Raw genomic sequence first — 15,705 nt, forward strand, 5'->3', positions numbered from 1 at the left:
GTGCATATTGTGGACATATGCAACTTTTAATATATACTAACGATGCCCTGGTTTATTGTATCAGGGATTTTTGCATTCTCTTCATTTGTTTCTAGAATTACAATAAAAGGCCAAGCAACACCTTATTATACATTGCAAATATTCTTAAGCTTGTCTTATTTTAATCCTATATATCCTGCCTTGACTTTGTCCTACCAGCTCCTACTATGACCAAATGTGTGGCCTTTGTGGTGACTATGATGGGAACCCAGACAATGACTTCACTAAACCAGATGGCACTGTGGCAGGAAATAGTAATGACTTTGGGAACAGCTGGCAGACCAAAGACGATGAAGATGACTCGTGAGTTCGAACATATCTATCTTTCTGTCTTTTGGATTTCTTCTGGTTATGTCTTTTGTTACCTTACTGTCGGACTCTTTCTGACAAACGGAAGAGGATGTAACTGTGTTTTGTATTTGTATTGACCAGATGTACCCCAGGAACAAAGCCTGATCCAGACTGTGACCCCAACTTGGAAGCTGAAGTTGTAAAACCAGAGAAATGTGGTAAAATTACAGACCCTACTGGACCCTTCCGGTAAGAATTCACAACCCCTCCACTTTTGGTTATCGACTTGGTTAAACTGATGGGATTCCTGGGATTTTACAACGTTTTTTTCCTGACCTTATAAAATCATGAAATAGATGGCAGCATGCCTGGTAATCACCCAACTGACCTGTAAAATATGAATAAATCTTTTCAATACTATTACTGTAATGCTGTAATGAACCCTTCTGGCACTGGGATGCCAGCTTTGTTCTTTGTCCCTAATTCTCAAACGCAGCAGCAAGTTTTTACCAGACTTGCCATTTTATCTCCATCTATTGTTGCAAAAAACCTGGGATACCAGGTTCTTTCTATATCCCTCCTTTGCAAATGCCACAGTGAGCTTTTGGCACCAGGATGCCAAGTTATTATTCCTCGTTTGCAAATGCATCAACAAGGTTTTCTACCAAGGAGATTCCAGTTTCCCTTCCCCTCTGTCCCTCCCTCGCAAAATGCAGCAGCATGCTTCTTGGCACTAGGATGTCAGGCTTTCTTTCTCTATCCCTCCTTCACCAATGCAGGAGCAAGCTTTTAGCACCGGGTTGCCAGTTCCTCTTCCCTCCCTCTCTTTTTCACAAAAATGCAGCAGCATGTTTTTTGGCACTGGAATGCCAGGTTCTCTTTCTCTGTCCCTCCTTTTCAAATGTACCAGCAAGCTTTTGGGCCCGGGATTCTGGGTTTCTTTCTCTTTTCCTCCTGTACAAATCCAGCAGCATGCTTTTTGCAATGGTATTACAGGTTCTATTTCTCTGTCCGTCTTTTTCAAATTCGCCAGCATACATCTGGCATCGGGATGCCAGGTTCTTTTCCTTCATTCGCAGTAGCAAGCTTTTCTTCCCTCTATCTCTCCTGAGCAAAATGCAGCAGTGTGCTTTTTGGCACCTGGAAGCCAGTTTCTCTTCCCTCTATCCTTCTTTCCCAAATGTAGCAGCAAGCTTTCCCCAATAACTTGGATGCCAGGGTCCATGCATCTATCTATCTTTCACAAAATGTAACAATGCACATTCCTGACGCTCTATTGCCAGTCTTTGTCTCCATATCGATCATTTGCAAACACAGCAGTAAAAGCTTTTACGAGCCGTCAAGCCATTGCCTCATGTCTTAAAATACAAACATGCATCAATCCAGCCTCCATACCAGTCGAGCCACGTTGCCACTCGATCAGTGGTTCTCCTCATTCATCTATTAAGGTCTTTCGTTGTCTGAAATTTGCTTTGATGTCTTCTCCCACCATTCCTTCGTAATTTTCCGAACTCAACCACTCTACTCTCTGGAATCCTTGACCACCTTCTCTCTGCGCTTCTCTTTTGTCCTGCTTTCCTTCTTCCACCTCAACCGGTAGCGGCAGATGGCTGTCCTTCCATGAGAATGGTTTTGCCGGAGGTTTCTTCCCGTTAAAAGGAGTTTTTCCTTCCCACTGTCGCCAAAGTGCTTGCTCATAGGGAGTCATATGATTGTTGGGTTTTCTCTGTAGGTATTATTGCAGGGTCTACCTTACATATAAAGCGCCTTGAGGTGATTGTTGTTGTGATTTGGGGCTGTATAAATGAATTGAATTGAAAAATTGAATTATTACTGCAGAGGTCTTTCACCTTCACAATGCACAGTTATTGCTGCTTCTAGGGGATGCCTTCTTTGGGGATCTGCCAGCCCAGGAGCCACCGCCAGTCCCCAGCGAGGCCTTCCCCGAACTGCAGTTCAATTCATGTTTAAGCCATTCACCTTTATTCACTGGCCCCAGCCAGTGAATTGTTACTAAAATTATGCAACAATTGTTGACTGTTTCACCACCAAATGCAGCTTGTTTGTTTGTTCGAACTCGGATTTTCAGTATATATGAGCCTCTGCCTTTTCCTACCTGAGCTAAGTGAGTGTTTTTCTTTGTTACAGGGAGTGTATCAGTGTAGTTAATCCCACTCCATTCTTCCAAAGCTGTGTGTATGACATGTGTCAGTTCAACGGCCAGCAGCACGTGCTGTGTGACCAGCTCCAGGCCTACACTGACGCATGTCATAGTGCTGGAGCCAAAGTCTACCAATGGAGAACTCCAGACTTCTGCCGTAAGTTTGAATCTGAGATATACCAAATATATCTAAATGATATATGATATATAAAACATAGTCACAGTGACATCACCCATTGGCTTGATAAGCCCAATTCTGAAGCATAAATGAATAAAGACTTGAATAATACCTTTTCATGTTGGAAACATGAGCCTTCAGCATTTTCCCTTTTAAATGGGGTGCATGCCATAGCTTCTCCATTTGGAAGTTGTCTCCACCTGTAAATATAACTAAGATATATTACATCCTGCTCACTATATCACATCCTGCAACATTATAATTGAACTTATAATCATGTTTATAATTGTATAGGGAGGAGAGTTTAAGATACAGTGCACAATGCTGAAACCAATGTAAAATATTCAATGCAGTTAATATTGTCCTTGCTTTCATTTATGACACTGAGTTAAATCAATATGAGATACGTAGATGCCCTGTCTTTGAATCATCCTACTACCCCCTCCCTTCTCTGTTGCTATTTGTCCACCATTGTTCCCTCTCATTATTGTTCATCCCTGTGTTTGTCCACACAGCTCTGACCTGTCCTCCCAATAGCTCCTACTCCCTTTGTGTGAGTTCATGTCCTGAGACATGTCTTGGTGTGGTGGGACCACCTGGCTGTGAGGAAGTGTGTGTGGAGGGTTGTGAGTGTAACCCTGGCTTCATTCTCAGTGATGACAAATGTGTGGAACTGAGAGACTGTGGTTGTGTGGACCCCAGTGGAACCTATCACTCTGTAAGTGGAAACAGCCTCCAAACAATTAAAACCATATTCCATTTACCTTTAAAATGTGCTAAGCTCATGCTAACATCATTTTCAGTTCTCTTTATAACTTCAACAGGAGAGACGCCAAAAGACACAAAGACCCTACAGTACAAAAGAAATTAAAACTCAACTAAATTAAGGGTGCATAGACTGCAGTGAACTGTTGGCACACAAATATTGGTTTTACAACAAAGATTTTTACTTTCAACTTATCAAGCACAGATTATATTTATTATACTGTATTTTACCTGACTTTAAAACACACTGGTGTTATAGAATTTGTATTTATGTCACAGCATTTATATACTGGTGCCACCACAATTAGCAAGACCAAAATAAATAAATAAATGAGTGTAGGTTGGCCTAATTAGTTAGTGGCATACAGAATCCCTGGTTTGCATCCAAATGTATATTTATCATTTTGATCTTTATATTCGTGTGATGTACAAGAGAGAATTACATGACAAAATTTTGATTGTTTTTTGCATTCTGTGTACATTTGTCAGGTGGGCGATGACTGGTACTTGGAGGGTTGTGAACAAAAGTGTATGTGTTACAGTGGAGGTCTGCTACAGTGTCATAACACCAGCTGTAACCCAACTACTGAGAGCTGCCAACTACAAGATGGAGAATATGAATGCCACCCTCTGGGTATGTTAATCACACAGCTTCACATAGAAATAGCTGCATGAATGCATGGATGTGGATTATAGTGTCAAGTGCTTTATCCGACTGGTCCTAGAAATGCAGTAAATAAATGCAGTCATTTTAGCAACAGGCGCTCCAAACCTCCACTGTCTCAACTGATGTTGTTAGTTTGGACTGAGTTTGTTAAGACTGCATAATAACTTCCTACCTTTTTTGTTCCTGAAAGAGTATCTGCACATTTTCCAGTAATCCTTTTTCTTTCTATCCAGACCTGTGTCCTCCTAACGCAGAGTATATAGAGTGCGGTCCAGCTTGCATTCCTACATGTATGGAACCCTCTACCAACTGTTCTGGCTCCTGCATCACTGGGTGTTTCTGCAAACCAGGCTTTGTCTTCAAAGGACGGCACTGCGTGCCACTGGACAAGTGTGGTTGTTTAGATGACAACAATAACTATTATGAGGTCAGATGTCCTAGTTAGTACTGTGTACAGTGTACATTTAAAGACATACAGTATACTTTCTCAGTACTGATTGTTTTCATTTTATCCAGCCTGGTGAGATAGTATTTGGAGATGGCTGCACAAAGCTGTGTCGCTGTGTAGGGAACTACACTTTGGAATGTGTTGATAACTCCTGTGACCCCACTGAAGAGTGTCGAGAGGTTAATGGTGTTGCAGGCTGTTATCCTAAAGGTAATAATGTTTGTTGACTTTATTGTTGTTGACTTGATTTAATGCAGTGTAATAAATTACATCTGCACAAGGAGCACCTTGTGTTGTGCTTTACAGTCAGTCGGTATAACTTGATAGTTGACAGTGTGGAAATTACAATTTTTTCATATATTATTCCTTTAGGTACATCCACATGCATAGCATCTGGCGATCCACACTACACCAGCTTTGACAAACGCAAATATGACTTCATGGGCAACTGCAGCTATCTGATGTCTAGTCCATGCAATGACACAACTGTGCCCTACTTTGAGGTCCATACTGACAATGAAAACCGGTATAACAGGCCGACCATCTCCTATGTGAATGCCGTACATGTATACGCACAGATGATAAAGATCTCCATTCTCAAAGGTGGCACTGTGCAGGTAAGACATCAGAGGAAGAAACCGGATGTTTTGCATGTCAAAACCAATCACGCTTTCACGTTATCAGGCACTACTGCATTACAAACAAACATCGTTCTGTGGTACAAATCACTGCACATGCTCAGGAACACTTCTGAAAACCACTGCAATTGACCATGGAAAGAAACTTGCACTTACACTTAGCACTTAGTTCCTCCTAAGTGCTAAGTGCGCCGAGCGACGCATCGGGCAGCTAACAATCTCCATCGATGTCGGTCAGGGGCGAATGTTTCAGCTTCGTCCCAGGCGATGCCGACTGTTTTCAGATCATCCATAAACGTTCGACGCCATGTGATATTTGGTCGGCCTTGCTTTCGCTGGTTCTGCCGAAGGCTTCTTCCTGTTAAAAGACGTCTCTGTCACCAAAGGGCTTGGTCAATGGGGTCATATGATTGTTGTTTTTTTTCTCTGTATGTATTATTGTAGGGTCTACCTTACAATATAAAGCACTTTGAGGTTACTGTTTTTGTGATTTGGAGCTATATAAAAACCATTGAATTTAAATGAATTGAATTGGAGACGTCGGAGGACACCGGCAGCCTTCCCTACTCTGAAGTTGACATCTTGATCAGAGAACCCGTCATTCGAGATGATGCTGCCCAGACATGTGAAATTTTCCAACTTTTCAGCACGTTATTTGTTGATTATGACGGGAATATGGGCAGTTGTGTAGCCAACTCGGAGTACCTTGGTTTTCTTGGCGCTGATTCATAATCCGACTTTCCTCACCTCCATCTACAAAGCTGCAGTCCACTCTTGGAGGTCTTCCGTAGTCAAGCCCAGTAGGGCGATGTCGTCCAGGAAGTCCAATTCGATGAGATTGCTCGTGCCAGGGGACACCGATGCCAGCTTGGTCATCTGATTGTTGCATGGTTAAGTCAATTACCATCAGGAAGAGAAAAGGCAAACGCAGGTATTGATCTTGAAGAAATCCGTTGAGAAATCATCTGTCCGGACGCCGAAGCGGGAGTTGGAGCAGAGAAAAAAGCGCTATACAAATACAGGGCATTTACCATTTACCAGAGACCACAAAATGCATCTACAAACTGCTGGGGGACTCCATATTGATGTGGGATAGCCCATAGAGTCGGCCGGTGGACGTTGTCAAAAGCTTTCTTGAAGTCGTTGAAATCAATAGAAATCTTCCTTTGCTATTCCAATTTTCGTTCAATGATCATGCGGAGGGTGAAGATGTGCTCGATGCGTGACTGGCCACTCCGAAAGCCAGCAAGCTCTTCTCACAATCGTTCGTCTACTGCGCGTCGTAGCCAATTCAAAAGAATGAGGCACCCAAATCGCCTTTCAGGAAGTTTGGTGATAACGCCTTTTGCCCATTCATAGGGTACACGCAATGTTGACCAGCAGGCGTTTAGGGGTCTTCTAAGGGCGGCATCCAACTGGGCTTCGTCGTGCTTCAGCATTGTGGGGAGGAACTCGTCCAGGCCAGCAGCCTTTCCAGTCTTGAGGAGTCAGATCGCTGTCTTGACTTCGGCGTCGCTGATTTTTCCGATATCGACAGGAAGAAGATCCATGGAGGGTGCAAGTTCTTCAGCCTCGAACAAGTGGAGTTGCTCCGGCTGGTTTAAAGTATCGCAGAACTGTTTGGCTCAACGTTGGTCTTGTTCAGCTTCAGTGAGGAGGACTCGTCCATTTTGTCTCGGATTGGGACCAAGCGGCCCCCGCAAGCCCCTGTTAGATCTCGAACAATGCGATTTAAGATTCGGGTATCGTTCTGGTCTACTGTTTTCTTGGGCATCCATGCCTTTGGCTTCGATCCACTCTCGCTTGTCATGCCGGCAGCTGCGTTTGACATGTCGGGCAAGAGCTGAGTTGTTCAGACATCATTGGCATGATAAAGGAACGTTTCTTTTCAGTTACAGATAGTAATGTTGTGACATGGGTAATTCAAAAATGAAAATGTTGGCTAATAATTGAACAGATTTGATGTACTGTTCCTATTTTCCCATACAGGTTAATGGGACCAATGTCAATCTGCCACTGTCCCCGGCCCCTGGTATTTCTGTGTTCAAGTCAGGAAAACACTACACTGTCTCCATGAACTTTGGTGTGACGGTTCGATATGATGGAAACGCCTTCATGGACATCAAAGTGATCAAAGAGTGAGTGAAGACCAAATTCATGGTTTCCTTATAAAATGGTGTTTTAATCACAAATTCACCAGTTCAGAAATGTACACCCATACTGATACAACTAAAAATACTGTAAACAGTAATAAGGTGATAAAGGCAGAAATTAATGGCACAGCTAGGATACTTTATTTAAGCAATTTAGCAGGGGCAACAAAAACAGCTCACTCAAAATTTCAAGATGAGATGTAGTTCTGACTAAGTTGCTTGTCTTTCTTGCATAAGACTCTAACACAATCATTTTCTGTAATCTGCAGCTATCAGAACAGGCTGTGTGGCCTGTGTGGCAACTATGATGGAGATACTAAAGATGACTTCCGCAAACCAGATGGAAGCTTAGCTGAAAATGCCAATGACTTTGGACACAGTTGGAACATGAATCCAGAGTGAGTATTGCAGAGATGCAAGTGTAAAGAAACATTTACCATTGACAAAAGACAAATGTTCTTAAGATGATGGTCTGTCTTGACAGATGTAATGAGAAACCCAACACTACCATCCCTGGGTGCAATGAAGAAGAACAGGAACTGTATGAAAGCTCTGGATATTGTGGCATTCTGCTGGACAAAAATGGACCTTTTGCTGTGTGCCATCCCAAAGTCAACCCCAATGTATGTTCATGTAGAGGATAGTGCACATATAATAAACAAATGTGGAACAGGTCCTTATTCTGAGCTTGTTGTATTTGTGTATGTGTGTGTGCATTCAAGGTGAAAATGTGATATTAGTAATAGTGGAATAATTTGAATATGTGGTTTTAGATGGTCACACAATATAAAGCATTGTAACAAAGTGATTGTTTGTTCTCAGAACTACTTCAAGGACTGTGTCTTTGACTTGTGTGAGCTGGATGGTGCCAAACCCATTTTGTGTGAAGCCATTGAAGCCTATGTCAATGAATGCCAAGATCGTGGGGTAAACCTTGGACCATGGAGGAATGAAACCTTCTGCCGTGAGTATTGGAAGGACAAATGATTTAATTTAGTAGTAAAATATCTTTAGGTATATCATTAGGTAAAAATCAGCTTGGCTGAGTAGTTGGGAGAAAATAACACAAAGAAGTTTATGTCAGTTTTGACTTGTGGAAGAGTACTTCATATGGGCTTCCTACTCACTAAAGTTAACTGAGGGAGTGCTGCTTTAGCGTACCTAGTTGGGCAGACAACATATGCCAAGAGGCTGCAGGAGACTGGGTTACCACCAAACTCAAACAATCTAGTTACAAGGAAGACAACACAGCTGGAAGTGCCAAAGACGTATCTCTTTTCTTGTGAAAAGCTGTCATTTTATATTTTAACCAGCACATACTTTTGTTTCCTATCACTAACTTCAACCTCTTGTGGTCTGCTTAGCACTGAGCTGTCCCCCAAACAGCCACTACGAACCTTGTGCAGATCCTTGTCAGGAAACATGCTTTGGAAAACCCCCCTCCTGCTCTGGTCCCTGCTCTGAGTCCTGTGTGTGTGATCCCAGCTATGTCCTGAGTGCTGGCAAGTGCGTTAAGGAGAACATGTGTGGCTGCAACCACACGAACGGCCAGTATTATGAGGTATGGTGAAGTGGGTCTGATAGGCCGGCAGTGAATCATTTGGTCCTTTGTATTTCAAGTCAGGTCACTTGCAGTCTCTTTATGTCCTCTCTAAAACAACATTTTCATACATACATGCATAAAATGATCTACAAAGAATCATCTGTGCCTGCTATGCTTAATTGTCAATTTTGTTGTCTGTTTGTCAGCCTGGAGAGGAGTTTTTTGAGGAAGACTGCAAGCGAAAATGTTGGTGTGGTGCAGCTGGAATTACCTGTGAACCCTCTGAATGCCCCCCAATGCATGAATGTAAACTTCAGGATGGAGAGCTGGGCTGCTATCCTACGAGTATGTTTGTAATGTTCACACCTAAAAAAAACACAGCGAAGCTGTAGCAATTATATTCTAAGTAGGTTTCCAGATCTCATGGGTTGGATGCCAACCTGAAAAGTTTTGCAACTGTGTTTGACGTGATGCTGTAGACTTTGTCAAAGTTCTCAAACTAGCATTTTCTATCCCTGCTTTAATATACATAATTAGACTGAGTAATGGAAGATAGAGAAGCACAACCCAGAGGTGTCTTTTACTTTCAATAACAGTGAAATATTTATGTGTGTGCTGCTGTTATGTTTCTTTTGCTCTCTTCTGTATAGTTTGTCTATAACAACACTTGTTACATGCATTTCTTTATAATACAAAATCACAGAGTTGCAGAAAATTTTTGTCTAGTCAGGAAATGATATATTCTTTGCATCTATTTTAATGCCAGTATAAGTCCAAAGCAACAGTGAACTGCACTTTTATTAGGTAATTGTTCTACAGTGGCTTCATCTGTGTTTCAGTCTGATGTTCCTGATGTTTTTCCCTCTCTCAGGCTTTCAGGATTGTGTAGTTTCTGGGGATCCACACTATAACACCTTTGACAAGAAGTACTACAGCTTCATGGGAACCTGTACTTACACACTGGCCAGAACCTGTAGGAACAGCACAGGTACACACTATTTTGAGACATTTATTCATTAAGATGTTTGGGTTTCATTGCACCTGTTCTAGTCTTGCCACACCACACGCACAAATTAAAGTTTAAATGAGCTAAATTTACTCATTTATTATTTTCATCGCAAAGCATGACAGATGTTGTTTTCATTCACGTTTGCTGCAAAAAGAAGACACTGAATGTCAGTGGTGGTTTGTATGTTAATGCCAATATCTGCCAATGTTCACCTTTAATATAAACACACAATATTCCTGATTGTCGTGGTCTTCCCTGTGCAGGCCCTTGGTTCTCTGTGGAGGCAAAGAATGAAGAGAGAGGAGTTGCAGGAGTGTCATACCTGAGGAAGCTATATGTGACAGTGGATGGAATTACTGTGACCCTGATGAAGAGCAGTAGAACACTGGTCAGTATATGAATTACTATCTCTTGTATTTCCCATCTTTAAGTAAAATGTGTGCCAACAGACATCCCACACATTAGTTGTATCATCACCATGGATGTCTTATGTCTACACATAACTGACATTTTAAAGAACTCAAATCATATCTTTAGTTACTTTGTTGCTAACAGCATGTAAAAAAAAAACAGATTTTTCCCATTTTGTCAGTTGAATCTATGCCAAAGATAACACAGTGTGATAGGCATAAAGCAATATCTTTCTTGCTTGTTAAATCTATACAAAGTCTGTTTTTGCCTGATATACTGCACATTGCACACTCTTTGTACTTTTATACTCCCTGACCTGTCCACCAATTAGACGTTTACACAGTCTGTTTAACATCTTTATATTCTTATATTCTTAACATCTTTTTCTTCATCACTGAATCAGGTGAACGGAGTACGGGTGGCTCTGCCCCACTCCCCCTCTCCTCTCATGTCTATTAGTCTTGCTGGTCAGTTCATCACGCTTCAAACATCCTTTGGCCTGAGGGTGCGTTGGGATGGAAACCATTATGCCCAGATTTCAGTTCCCAGGTTAGTATAAATATTGGTTTGAACTATTTTGATATTGTAGAACTTCTTTTTATTTCCTTCACACATTCATACAATACACCTTACCACTGTCTCCATTGCTCCATCATTCTTTTTTTGATGACCACTTTCCTCCGATGCAACCATAACCTAACGATCTGAAGAAACTCTGGTAGATAACGATCTAAACTGCTGAACGTCACCAGTTGTTTTATGTATGTTGTGAAAACTTAAAAAAAACAAAAAAACATAGCAGTCCATTTGTGTGCATATTGTGGACATATGCAACTTTTAATATATACTAACGATGCCCTGGTTTATTGTATCAGGGATCTTTGCATTCTCTTCATTTGTTTCTAGAATTACAATAAAAGGCCAAGCAACACCTTATTAAACATTGCAAATATTCTTAAGCTTGTCTTATTTTAATCCTACATATCCTGCCTTGACTTTGTCCTTCCAGCTCCTACTATGACCAAATGTGTGGCCTTTGTGGTGACTATGATGGGAACCCAGACAATGACTTCACTAAACCAGATGGCACTGTGGCAGGAAATAGTAATGACTTTGGGAACAGCTGGCAGACCAAAGACGATGAAGATGACTCGTGAGTTCGAACATATCTATTTTTCTGCCTTTTGGATTTCTTCTGGTTATGTCTTTTGTTACCTTACTGTCGGACTCTTTCTGACAAACTGAAGAGGATGTAACTGTGTTTTGTATTTGTATTGACCAGATGTACCCCAGGAACAAAGCCTGATCCAGACTGTGACCCCAACTTGGAAGCTGAAGTTGTAAAACCAGAGAAATGTGGTAAAATTACAGACCCTACTGGACCCTTCCGGTAAGAATTCACAACCCCTCCACTTTTGGTTATCGACTTGGTTAAACTGATGGGATTCCTGGGATTTTACAACGTTTTATTCCTGACCTTATAAAATCATGAAATAGATGGCAGCATGCCTGGTAATCACCCAACTGACCTGTAAAATATGAATAAATCTTTTCAATACTATTACTGTAATGCTGTAATGAACCCTTCTGGCACTGGGATGCCAGCTTTGTTCTTTGTCCCTCATTCTCAAATGCAGCAACAAGTTTTTACCAGACTTGCCATTTTATCTCCATCTATTGTTGCAAAAAACCTGGGATGCCAGGTTCTTTCTATATCCCTCCTTTGCAAATGCCACAGTGAGCTTTTGGCACCAGGATGCCAAGTTATTATTCCTCATTTGCAAATGCATCAACAAGGTTTTCTACCAAGGAGATTCCAGTTTCCCTTCCCCTCTGTCCCTCCCTCGCAAAATGCAGCAGCATGCTTCTTGGCACTAGGATGTCAGGCTTTCTTTCTCTATCCCTCCTTCACCAATGCAGGAGCAAGCTTTTAGCACCGGGTTGCCAGTTCCTCTTCCCTCCCTCTCTTTTTCACAAAAATGCAGCAGCATGTTTTTTGGCACTGGAATGCCAGGTTCTCTTTCTCTGTCCCTCCTTTTCAAATGTACCAGCAAGCTTTTGGGCCCGGGATTCTGGGTTTCTTTCTCTTTTCCTCCTGTACAAATCCAGCAGCATGCTTTTTGCAATGGTATTACAGGTTCTATTTCTCCGTCCGTCTTTTTCAAATTCGCCAGCATACATCTGGCATCGGGATGCCAGGTTCTTTTCCTTCATTCGCAGTAGCAAGCTTTTCTTCCCTCTATCTCTCCTGAGCAAAATGCAGCAGTGTGCTTTTTGGCACCTGGAAGCCAGTTTCTCTTCCCTCTATCCTTCTTTCCCAAATGTAGCAGCAAGCTTTCCCCAATAACTTGGATGCCAGGGTCCATGCATCTATCTATCTTTCACAAAATGTAACAATGCACATTCCTGACACTCTATTGCCAGTCTTTGTCTCCATATCGATCATTTGCAAACACAGCAGTAAAAGCTTTTACGAGCCGTCAAGCCATTGCCTCATGTCTTAAAATACAGACATGCATCCATCCAGCCTCCACACCAGTCGAGCCATGTTGCCACTCGATCAGGGGTTCTCCTCATTCATCTATTAAGGTCTTTCGTTGTCTGAAATTTGCTTTGATGTCTTCTCCCACCATTCCTTCATAATTTTCCGAACTCAACCACTCCACTCTCTGGAATCATTGACCACCTTCTCTCTGCGCTTCTCTTTTGTCCTGCTTTCCTTCTTCCTCTTCATCCGGTGTCGGCAGATGGCTGTCCTTCCATGGGAATGGTTTTGCCAGAGGTTTCTTCCCGTTAAAAGGAGTTTTTCCTTCCCACTGTCGCCAAAGTGCTTGCTCATAGGGAGTCATATGATTGTTGGGTTTTCTCTGTAGGTATTATTGCAGGGTCTACCTTACATATAAAATGCCTTGAGGCGATTGTTGTTGTGATTTGGGGCTGTATAAATAAATTGAATTGAAAAATTGAATTATTACTGCAGAGGTCTTTCACCTTCACAATGCACAGTTATTGCTGCTTCTAGGGGATGCCTTCTTTGGGGATCTGCCAGGCCCGGGAGGTGCCAGTCCCCTCTGCAGCCTTCCCTAAAGCTCAGTTCAATTCATGTTTAAGCCATTCACCTTTTTCTAATAGAAACACTGTAAAATGTAAAATGAGGATGTGGGCTCAGCTAGTGAATTAGAGATAAAGTATCCAAACACTTCCCTTCCTGTTCTTATCTATATATAATCCCCCAGTTCTACTAGCTGTTTGTTCTTCCATTCATTCCCAACCCCCCCTCCCCTTTTTCAATTTCAATTCTTTCACTGTTTTACTTCTCATTAGTACATGGGGATCTGCCAGCCCAGGAGCCGCCACCAGTCCCCAGCGAGGCCTTCCCCAAACCGCAGTTCAATTCATGTTTAAGCCATTCACCTTTATTCACTGGCCACAGCTAGTGAATTGTTGCTAAACTTATGCAACAATTGTTGACTGTTTCACCACCAAATGCAGCTTGTTTGTTTGTTCGAACTCGGATTTTCAGTATATATGAGCCTCTGCCTTTTCCTACCTAAGCTAAGTGAGTGCTTTTCTCTGTTACAGGGAGTGCATCAGTGTAGTTAATCCCACTCCATTCTTCCAAAGCTGTGTGTATGACATGTGTCAGTTCAACGGCCAGCAGCACGTGCTGTGTGACCAGCTCCAGGCCTACACTGACGCATGTCATAGTGCTGGAGCCAAAGTCTACCAATGGAGAACTCCAGACTTCTGCCGTAAGTTTGAATCTGAGATATACCAAATATATCTAAATGATATATGATAGTTTAATAATAATATCAGCTGTTCTTTGTGAAAATCATAAAGTATATATAAAACATAGTCACAGTGACATCACCCATTGGCTTGATAAGCCCCATTTTGAAACATAAATGAATAAATCCTACTCCCCCCTCCCTTCTCTGTTGCCATTTGTCTACCATTGTTCCCTCTCATTATTGTTCATCCCTGTGTTTGTCCACACAGCTCTGACCTGTCCTCCCAATAGCTCCTACTCCCTTTGTGTGAATTCATGTCCTGAGACATGTCTTGGTGTGGTGGGACCACCTGGCTGTGAGGAAGTGTGTGTGGAGGGTTGTGAGTGTAACCCTGGCTTCATTCTCAGTGATGACAAATGTGTAGAACTGAGAGACTGTGGTTGTGTGGACCCCAGTGGAACCTATCACCCTGTAAGTGAAAACAGCCTCCAAACAATTAAAACCATATTCCATTTACCTTTAAAATGTGCTAAGCTCATGCTAACATCATTTTCAGTTCTCTTTATAACTTCAACAGGAGAGACGCCAAAAGACACAAAGACCCTACAGTACAAAAGAAATTAAAACTCAACTAAATTAAGGGTGCATAGACTGCAGTGAACTGTTGGCACACAAATATTGGTTTTACAACAAAGATTTTTACTTTCAACTTATCAAGCACAGATTATATTTATTATACTGTATTTTACCTGAATTTAAAAGACACTGGTGTTATAGAATTTGTATTTATGTCACAGCATTTACATACTGGTGCCACCACAATTAGCAAGCCCAAAATCAATAAATAAATGAGTAAAGGTTGGCCTAATTAGTTAGTGGCATACAGAATCCCTGGTTTGCATCCAAATGTATATTTATCATTTAGATCTTTATATTCGTGTGATGTACAAGAGAGAATTACATGACAAAATTTTGATTGTTTTTTGCATTCTGTGTACATTTGTCAGGTGGGCGATGACTGGTACTTGGAGGGTTGTGAACAAAAGTGTATGTGTCACAGTGGAGGTCTGCTACAGTGTCATAACACCAGCTGTAACCCAACTACTGAGAGCTGCCAACTACAAGATGGAGAATATGAATGCCACCCTCTGGGTATGTTAATCACACAGCTTCACATAGAAATAGCTGCATGAATGCATGGATGTGGATTATAGTGTCAAGTGCTTTATCCGACTGGTCCTAGAAATGCAGTAAATAAATGCAGTCATTTTAGCAACAGGCGCTCCAAACCTCCACTGTCTCAACTGATGTTGTTAGTTTGGACTGAGTTTGTTAAGACTGCATAATAACTTCCTACCTTTTTTGTTCCTGAAAGAGTATCTGCACATTTTCCAGTAATCCTTTTTCTTTCTATCCAGACCTGTGTCCTCCTAACGCAGAGTATATAGAGTGCGGTCCAGCTTGCATTCCTACATGTATGGAACCCTCTACCAACTGTTCTGGCTCCTGCATCACTGGGTGTTTCTGCAAACCAGGCTTTGTCTTCAAAGGACGGCACTGCGTGCCACTGGACAAGTGTGGTTGTTTAGATGACAACAATAACTATTATGAGGTCAGATGTCCTAGTTAGTACTGTGTACAGTGTACATTTAAAGACATACAGTATAC

General features: G+C 41.8%; 1 protein-coding gene across 1 annotated transcript in view; it reads left to right on the forward strand.

The window, feature by feature from the left end:
- zanl (zonadhesin, like) overlaps nucleotides 1-15,705 on the forward strand; it is an 82,247-nt gene that overhangs the window by 19,113 nt on the left and 47,429 nt on the right. Inside the window, exons 23-45 of the mRNA XM_084922896.1 lie at nucleotides 199-342; nucleotides 472-579; nucleotides 2,479-2,648; nucleotides 3,185-3,387; nucleotides 3,924-4,068; nucleotides 4,335-4,528; nucleotides 4,618-4,759; nucleotides 4,922-5,166; nucleotides 7,177-7,325; nucleotides 7,610-7,738; nucleotides 7,825-7,963; nucleotides 8,163-8,304; nucleotides 8,705-8,901; nucleotides 9,090-9,228; nucleotides 9,755-9,871; nucleotides 10,156-10,280; nucleotides 10,707-10,852; nucleotides 11,313-11,456; nucleotides 11,586-11,693; nucleotides 13,886-14,055; nucleotides 14,306-14,508; nucleotides 15,045-15,189; nucleotides 15,456-15,649. Coding sequence (XP_084779022.1) covers nucleotides 199-342; nucleotides 472-579; nucleotides 2,479-2,648; nucleotides 3,185-3,387; nucleotides 3,924-4,068; nucleotides 4,335-4,528; nucleotides 4,618-4,759; nucleotides 4,922-5,166; nucleotides 7,177-7,325; nucleotides 7,610-7,738; nucleotides 7,825-7,963; nucleotides 8,163-8,304; nucleotides 8,705-8,901; nucleotides 9,090-9,228; nucleotides 9,755-9,871; nucleotides 10,156-10,280; nucleotides 10,707-10,852; nucleotides 11,313-11,456; nucleotides 11,586-11,693; nucleotides 13,886-14,055; nucleotides 14,306-14,508; nucleotides 15,045-15,189; nucleotides 15,456-15,649 — 3,598 coding nt within the window. The remainder of the gene's footprint in view (nucleotides 1-198; nucleotides 343-471; nucleotides 580-2,478; nucleotides 2,649-3,184; nucleotides 3,388-3,923; nucleotides 4,069-4,334; nucleotides 4,529-4,617; nucleotides 4,760-4,921; nucleotides 5,167-7,176; nucleotides 7,326-7,609; nucleotides 7,739-7,824; nucleotides 7,964-8,162; nucleotides 8,305-8,704; nucleotides 8,902-9,089; nucleotides 9,229-9,754; nucleotides 9,872-10,155; nucleotides 10,281-10,706; nucleotides 10,853-11,312; nucleotides 11,457-11,585; nucleotides 11,694-13,885; nucleotides 14,056-14,305; nucleotides 14,509-15,044; nucleotides 15,190-15,455; nucleotides 15,650-15,705) is intronic.

This window comes from Perissodus microlepis, chromosome 3 (assembly GCF_051167445.1).
Source record: "Perissodus microlepis isolate ML-2025 ecotype Zambia chromosome 3, ASM5116744v1, whole genome shotgun sequence".
NCBI lineage: Eukaryota > Metazoa > Chordata > Actinopteri > Cichliformes > Cichlidae > Perissodus > Perissodus microlepis.